At 46.4% G+C, this 8,175-nt stretch overlaps 1 protein-coding gene across 4 annotated transcripts in view; it reads right to left on the bottom strand.

The window, feature by feature from the left end:
• Nucleotides 1–213: 213 nt before the first annotated feature.
• The window catches only part of LOC125462898 (DENN domain-containing protein 2C-like), a 104,933-nt gene continuing 96,971 nt past the window's right edge, over nt 214–8,175 (bottom strand). For all 4 annotated transcript variants that reach the window (XM_048553381.2, XM_048553383.2, XM_059653474.1 and 1 more), the window contains 3 exons: nt 5,933–6,172; nt 4,253–4,339; nt 214–2,328 (listed from right to left, as the gene is read on the bottom strand). In XM_048553381.2, coding sequence (XP_048409338.1) covers nt 2,297–2,328; nt 4,253–4,339; nt 5,933–6,172 — 359 coding nt within the window. In that variant the 3' untranslated portion in view covers nt 214–2,296. The remainder of the gene's footprint in view (nt 2,329–4,252; nt 4,340–5,932; nt 6,173–8,175) is intronic.

Here is an 8,175-nt window from a genome sequence, read left to right as displayed (position 1 = left end):
AAGAGTCTGACACCTCTAGTGATGAGGAATGATTTTGGTAAAACTGCATAACTCGAAACACCTGCGTATATTGGTAATCAGAAGCAAAAACAGAAATTGCCGGGAAAGCTCGGCAGGTTTGGCAGCACCGGTAAAGAGAAATTAGGGTTAACATTTCAGGTCCAGTGACCCTTCTTTAGAACTGTTCTGTGGAAGGGTCACTGGACCCAAAATATTAACACTGATTTCTCTCCGCAGATGCTGCCAGATCTGCCGAGCTTTTCCAGCAATTTCTGTTTTTGTTTCAGGTAAGATTGTAGCCTGGAGTGACTGTAGAATTGCACTTCCTGTGTGAGGTCTGCCACCCCAGGGCTGTTTGTCTTGTGTAGGTTATAGCACAAGAAGCCCAGGTTGCTTTGCTGATGCAGTGAGATATCAGCTAATGTCACTCAGCGAGTGATTAAACTGGTTTCGATGTCAGTGAAATCTGCGGTCTATGTTAGTGAGATACAGCAAGCACTGTCTCAATCTAATTCAGTAAACTTTCCTCCACTTAGGAATGCAGACATTAAAGTTTACCAGGCTAGTTTATAAAAACTGTAAACAAAAAAAAAGACAACACTCCACAGTCAGCTGCAAGTTAATTTCACTAAGCATTCAAAGGCTGGGATTCAAATACCAGATGTGAAGGGCACATGAAACATTGCAGACTGGATTAAAACATTAGCACAGTATTTACAGACACCTCACACCTGACATAACATAATCCCCATTGAGGTGCAGTGTCATACAAACATGTCTCTTACAGTCCAAAACTGTGTGGTTTTGTAATTTCTGGGCAGTGCCCCTGTGCTCCCGAGTAATAGGGATCAACTCCCAGTCTGTGTACCCTTAACTGATCTTGCTGATGTGGGAATGGGTTTACCCAGTTGGCCTCAGTCTCCCTGGGGCAGTGTGACGTCACTATCTAGTCGGGGAGAAAGAAAGTGAGAGAACATTGTGACTGGAACATTCAAGTTGAGGCGAGTCTGGTCGGGTTTGCTACAGCTGCACAGGAGCCAGGCTGATAACAGGGTGACCAGTGAGTGTGGGTCAGTGAAGGGCATTCAGGGACAGAGCCAACATTAAAATCAGTAACTTCAGGGCTGCCCTGGGAACAATTTTGCTAATAAAATGTTGAGGTGCAGGGTTATGTGGTCCACTTTTGATAAGGAGTAGTTCAATGTATCGTGATGGCCTTCAGGTACAGGGTTAATATTTCCCACTTTTAGTAATGGCGAGAGAGTTTGGAATGAATGGGGCTATGGTGATGGGAATTTCCCAGTGAGACCTCAGTTACAGCCACTGAGTAATACTTCCTGCAGCTTTCCACCGAGAAGCTGTGACTTTCATACAACACACATTTTATGTATTGACCAAAAACAAATTTAAAATTTGATGCTATGGTCGAAGGTGTTAAAGGGACTGTAACAGAGCGGTGATTTGAAAGATTCCCCATCCTGCTCACATTCTAGGCTGAAAGCTAAGCCCATCTCTGGCAGATACTCGGATCGACTCCCGCAGACACAAACTCAAATGGCATTGCCACTAATCCAACTGCCAGCTGATGGGGAAAAGGGAAGGCTAAAGCTGTGGTATAAGACAACTGGTCAGGGTTGGTGGGCAAGGATTGTACCATCCCATCACTCTGTGTACAAGGGGGCCATGTCAATGTCCTCTTTCTGTAGGGCCTGGTCTGATATAGCTAACGAACCAGGCATCCAGTCACTACCATATCAATTATTTCATGGCGAAAGTGCAGGATTGATCTGTGAAAGGCACATTTGGAGAAGGTGTGGCATGTTTATCTTTGCAAAGACCAGGGAGCGACAACGACTTGAGCAACAACAGGGAAAGCTTTTTGGAAAGGTCTGGGTGCTGCGAGGGAAGAATTGTTTTGTTCCGACAGCCTCTCTTATTGGGATTGCTCTGATCATGATCTCCCAATTCATTTTGCTTCAGCACAGCTGGGCTCACCCTTGGAGAGAGTGAGTGTTAGAAACCTTCAGCGTCGGGTCAGAGCGCATCGTCCAGTCGGGGGCTGGTTTCTGGACCACGACCGCCCCATTGCAGTCTCAGTGCAGCAAAGTGTGCGTGCGGCATCAAACTTCCAGCTCCATGCAAATGACACAATCCCACGGTCTCTCCAGCTGCCCACAGTGACCAGCTAAAGTGGGTGCTGAAGTGGGCATGTCATCGGAAGTCCCTTGCAGGGCACGGTTAGATGAGGTTTGGTTGTGGGATCCAGGGTGGCCGAATGGTTGCATCACTGGACTTTTCACTTTTTGGAGAGAAATTTCATTTTGTTCCCTGAAAATGAGAAAAGCCAGAATGATTGAAAACAATAATTAAACTCTCGTAAATCTCCGAATGCTCCTCCCCAGGAACTCTCACTACTAGCTGTACACACTTTCTTCAGTTACCTGGCCTGGTGAAACAGGGCGGAACAGTGCACTTATTTAATGTGAATGTGTATCTGGTGTGTTATCGGATCAAAATGCTTCCAGGGTTTTGATGCAGGAGGCTTATTTGAACAGAGGGCCCAGCTCCTGTTTCACACACACAGTCTCTAAGTGCTTCTATTGAAGTTGACACCAATACGCCTCATAATCCTCGTTACTGTTCTTAAACCGAATGCATCATCATCAAATTTCTTGACCATTGTGTAACTTCTAGACTACAGCAGCTAGATAAACAAAGAAGGCAACTATTCAACAATATACATGCCCACTGTAGCATCTACAGAAGGATAGATCTTGGATTGTACTTGATGGGGTTGAGACAGTAAGACTGTCTCATTGATCTCATTGCATGGTACAGCAGACTGAATGGGCTGAACAACATCTTGTGGTCTAGTTAGTGGCAGAGGGGAGAGACCCTGGCCGGTTATTAACAAAAGTTTATCAATGATGTCCGAACTTCAACCTGGAGCATTTCCTTTATGATTGAGCGGCAGCATTTTTGTGCAAATTTCATATTGTGTTTTCAAATTACAGTAACCTTCAGGACATGGCACAAATATTGTCATCAATATTTCCGAACCATTGACCAAAACCATGTGGAGGGGCAGGAGATGAAGTTGCTAGTTCAGAAGAGGTGCTCGCTGGTCTCTACAGTTCAATGAGGGCTTTGGGAGGAGGGGAGACACTCACACACAGAGAATGCCAGCCCATTCCCATCCTGGCATGGTAGTAGCTGGGGGCTGTTGGGGGCTCTGGATGGTGGGTGGGGAGGGCATTAGGGAAAGAAATATTATGAGAGAATGCCCTGATGGGTCAGCTGGTGCCTATTTAGAAGGTCGTATCGCTTGATGCAGTGTCATTGCTAGTTCCAGTGGCTTGTATCCAGGATTAGTGCAGTATACTTGATGGGGTTGAGACAGTAAGACTGTTTGCACTTGTGGGAGAGTCCAGGACCAGTGCATATAATCTTAGTGTAACAGGTGGCTCATTCAAGACAGAGATGAGGAGGAATTCCTTCTCTCTGAGGGTTGTGAATCTGTGGATTTTATTTTGCCACAGAGGGCAATAGAGAGACTGGGTCCTTAAGCATATTCAAATGTTGAGACAGACAGATTTTTAATCAATAAGGAAATCAAGAGTTATGGAGAACAGTCAGGAAAATGGAACAGAGGATTATCAGTTCAGCCGTGATCTCATTGCATGGTACAGCAGACTGAATGGGCTGAACAACATCTTGTGGTCTAGTTAGTGGCAGAGGGGAGAGACCCTGGCCAGTTATTAACAAAAGTTTATCAATGATGTCCGAACTTCAACCTGGAGCATTTCCTTTATGATTGAGCGGCAGCATTTTTGTGCAAATTTCATATTGTGTTTTCAAATTACAGTAACCTTCAGGACATGGCACAAATATACCCCAGCTACAAACCCCACTCTGTGGAAGAGGAATGGGGAAAATATTGCATTGTCAGTTTATAAGCCAATTATCACACCCTCCTCTGTACTGAGCTGCTAACACCAGGTACAGTAAGTGAATGAGAATTTCATCCACAGACCAGATAGTGTCCGAACATGAAAGGGGCAGGGAGGGGGAGAATGCGAGGAGATTGGGGGGGGGGGCATGACAGGATTAGAGAGAGGATTTATGGGGATGACAGTGGAGTTGTTGATGTTTGAGAGTGAGGCACCCTCAATCTGAATACTGTGAGGAAGGATCCTGCCCTCAGTCAAGCTACAGGCTGGTGATGCTTATGGGCTGTCTCTCAAATACTCACCCAGGCCTTTCAGAAACCTGTTGACACCACTTGGTCCAGTTTCAGGTATAGTCTCCAGATATTCTGCAGCTCGCACCTCAAAGAGACCTGCAATCAATAATGTCCAGGAATCAGTGCGGGTAACACAGAAAGATAGTAGCAGAAGGCAGCCATTCGGCCCTTCGAGCTTGCTCCACCATTCTTCACAATCATACTGACTGCCCAACTCAATAGCCTAATCCTATTTTCTCCCCATAGCCTTTGACCCCATTCGCCCCAAGAGCTACATCTAGTCACCTCCCGAATACATTCAATGTTTTGGCATCAACTACTTCCTGTGGTAATGAATTAACCTGCATGCTGACCTTCAGTAACTGGTGCACAAGGACACCCAGGTCCCGCTGCACATTCCCCTCTCCCAATTTACAGCCATTCAGGTAGTAATCTGCCTCCTTGTTTTTGCTTCTGAAGTGAATAATCTCACATTTATTCAAATTAAGCCGCATCTGCCATTGATCTGCCCATTCACCCAACCTGTCGAGATCATGCTGAAGGATCTCTGCATCCTCTTCGCAGTTTACCCTCCCACCCAACTTTGTTTCATGTGCAAACTTCGAGATGTTACATTTTGCTCCCTCATCCAAATCATTAATATATATTGTGAATAGCCGGGTCCCGGCACTGATCCCTGTGGCACTCCACTCATTACTGCCTGCCCAGCTTGAAAAAGATGCATTAATTCCTACTTTTCATTCCCTCTCTGGCAGACAGTTTCCTATCCATCTCAATACACTTCCCTCAATCCCATGTGCTTTAATCTTGCACAAACATACTGGCATCAGCACAGACACACACATACACTTGGACATGGACAAAAACACACATGCCAACACAGGCACAGGCACAGGCTCAGTCACACAAACGCTACCTGGGGTAGGGAGTGGCTCTATCCTTGATGTGGGAAGCTGGCAGCCTGTTAATGTAAACTATCCATTAGTTCCTCAAACCTCACTCTCCATCCTGACAATCCAGGCTCGCTGGAACTATAGCTACTGTACTCAGCACTCCATCCTTAAACCAGCTTCTGGTTTACACAGCCTTAGGAGCATTCTGAACACCTGTCCCACAACATCCGTCCTTCTCCTTGCAAGGTGGTGAGTACAATGTTCCCGTCAGACAGCATCAGGATATGGGCTCCTTCCTTTCCTGCCTTTGAGAGGTAGTCCCTAGCTGCTGACTGTCACCTGTGCACCTGGATCTCTCTCTTTGCAGTCTGTGGCAAAGTCAGCCACGCTTGCTCACTGACTCAGACAGCGATTGGTTATTTCTTATGTGTAAATCTGGAGAAGAACAAATTTCCTCATTCCCCAATCTGAACAGTGAGCATTTGTTCAGCTCGTGAGGAGCCAGAATTGGAGCAGGACTTCACAAACATGGAAGCACAAGCCATTGGAGTAACCAATAGGCATAGCCACAGAGACCAGCCATCCTTGGAATTAACCCTTTCATTCACCAAACAGCTAACCAGGAAGGTAAGGATGGATTGTCTGACAGTCAGTCCATCCCATGACAGTCTACTGCGCCCCCCCCCCCCCCCAAGCTCCTGCCCCGTGCTGCGATGCATGTAGGTAGTTGACCAACAGCTGCCAATCACAGGGCTGCTTCCTGCTCCCTCGGGCGACCGGCAATCGCAGTACTGACCTCTGACCCCACTTTTCCTTAGCTCCCTGTCCTGCACGAAGCCAGCAAACATCTGGGTCTCCATGAAAAGCTCCAGGAACTGCCGCACGTTCTTGGAGGTGTGGGACTTGCGAAAGGCCTCTCTCTGAAAGGATCGCTCGCCCTTCTCGTTGACCACCATGTGCAGGGAATAGTGCCCAGCGATCTCCACAAAGAACCGAACACACGCTTCCGAAACCAGGGTGCTGAGGGAGCTCAGGCCTGTGGAAAGAGAGGCAGGAAGAGCAAAAGCTGAGCGCTTTGAAAGAAATGAAACAGCTTCGCTAGCCTTGTTTCAATTGCTCAAGTAGATCACAGAGGAGTTTCACAACTTTTCACTGGCTCTGGGTATTTGCGTCTTTCAGGTGATATCTGACTGTTGGCAGAGTGTAGACAGAGGGGTGAGAGTGGCAATAGATTGGGAAAGGGGGAGGTGCAATGGTATACAAGGACCGCCAAGTCTCAATCACTGAAAGTAAACACTGCAGGTGTAGGATGCAGCGAAGAAGGCAAATGGTGTGTTGGCTTCATAGCAGGACGATTCAAGTACAGGAGCAGGGATGCTTTGCTGCAATAGTACAGGGCCTTGGTGAGACCACACATGGAGTACTGTGTGCAGTTTTGGTCTCTTTGTCTGAGGATAGATGTTCTGGCTATGGAGTGCAGCAAACGTTTACCAGGCTGATTCATGGTGAGTGAGGTGTGAAGAGAGACTGGATTGGTTAGGGCTACACTCACTTACATTTAGAAGAATGAGGGGTGATCTCATAGAAACCTATAAAATTCTAACAGGGCTAGACAGTGTAAATACAAGAAGGATATTCCTAATGACTGGGGAGTCCAGAACCAGGTATCCCAGCCTATGGATATGGAGTAGGCCATTCGGGACCAAGATGAGGAGAAACATCTCGAACCAGAAAGCGATGAGCCTGTGGAATTCTCTGCCACAGAAAGCAATAAAATGTTTTCAGGAAGGATTTAGATATAATTCTTAAGACTAAAGGGATCAGCGAGTTTTGAGAAGATTTGTAGCTCAGGTTGAGGTTCTGGATGTGAATTTGCTCGCTGAGCTGGAAGGTTAGTTTTCAGACGTTTCGTCATCATTCTAGGTAACATCATCAGTGAGCCTCCGGTGAAGCGCTGGTGTTATGTCCCGCTTTCTATTTATCTGGTTAGGTTTCCTTGGGTTGGTGATATCATTTCCTGTTCTTTTTCTCAGGGGATGGTAGATTGGCTCCAAGTCAATGTGTTTGTTGATGGAATTCCGGTTGGAATGCCATGCTTCTAGGAATTCTCGTGCATGTCTCTGTTTGGCTTGTCCTAGGAATCAGGTGTTGTCCCAATCAAAGTGGTGTCCTTCCTTATCTGTATGTAAGGATACGAGTGATAGTGGGTCATGTCGTTTTGTGGCTAGTTGATGTTCATGTATCCTGGTGGCTAGCTTTCTGCCAGTTTGTCCAATGTAGTGTTTGTCACAGTTCTTGCAAGGTATTTTGTAGATGACGTTCGTTTTATTTGTTGTCTGTAAGGGTCTTTTAAGTTCATTAGCTGCTGTTTTAGTGTGTTGGTGGGTTTGCGGGCTACCCTGGTGCCAAGGGGTCCGAGTAGTCTGGCAGTCATTTCGGAAATGTCTTTGATGTAGGGGAGCGTTGAACCCAAACAAACAGACAAAACGGGCTCAGAAACCATAACCACTCTCCCCTACATCAAAGACATTTCCGAAATGACTGCCAGACTACTCGGACCCCTTGGCATCAGGGTAGCCCACAAACCCACCAACACACTAAAACAGCAGCTAATGAACTTAAAAGACCCTATACAGACAACAAATAAAACGAACGTCATCTACAAAATACCTTGCAAGAACTGTGACAAACACTACATTGGACAAACTGGCAGAAAGCTAGCCACCAGGATACATGAACATCAACTAGCCACAAAACGACATGACCCACTATCACTCGTATCCTTACATACAGATGAGGAAGGACACCACTTTGATTGGGACAACACATCCATCCTAGGACAAGCCAAACAGAGACATGCACGAGAATTCCTAGAAGCAGAGCATTCCAACCGGAATTCCATCAACAAACACATTGATTTGGAGCCCATCTACCATCCCCTGAGAAAAAGAACAGGAAATGACATCACCAACCCAAGGAAACCTAACCAGAGAAATAGAAAGCGGGACATAACACCAGCGCTTCGTCGGAGGCTCACTG

This window comes from Stegostoma tigrinum, chromosome 21 (assembly GCF_030684315.1).
Source record: "Stegostoma tigrinum isolate sSteTig4 chromosome 21, sSteTig4.hap1, whole genome shotgun sequence".
NCBI classification, from domain to species: Eukaryota; Metazoa; Chordata; class Chondrichthyes; order Orectolobiformes; family Stegostomatidae; genus Stegostoma; species Stegostoma tigrinum.
The sequence above is the reverse complement of the archived record's forward strand: the minus strand, read 5'-3'. Positions and strand labels throughout refer to the sequence as shown.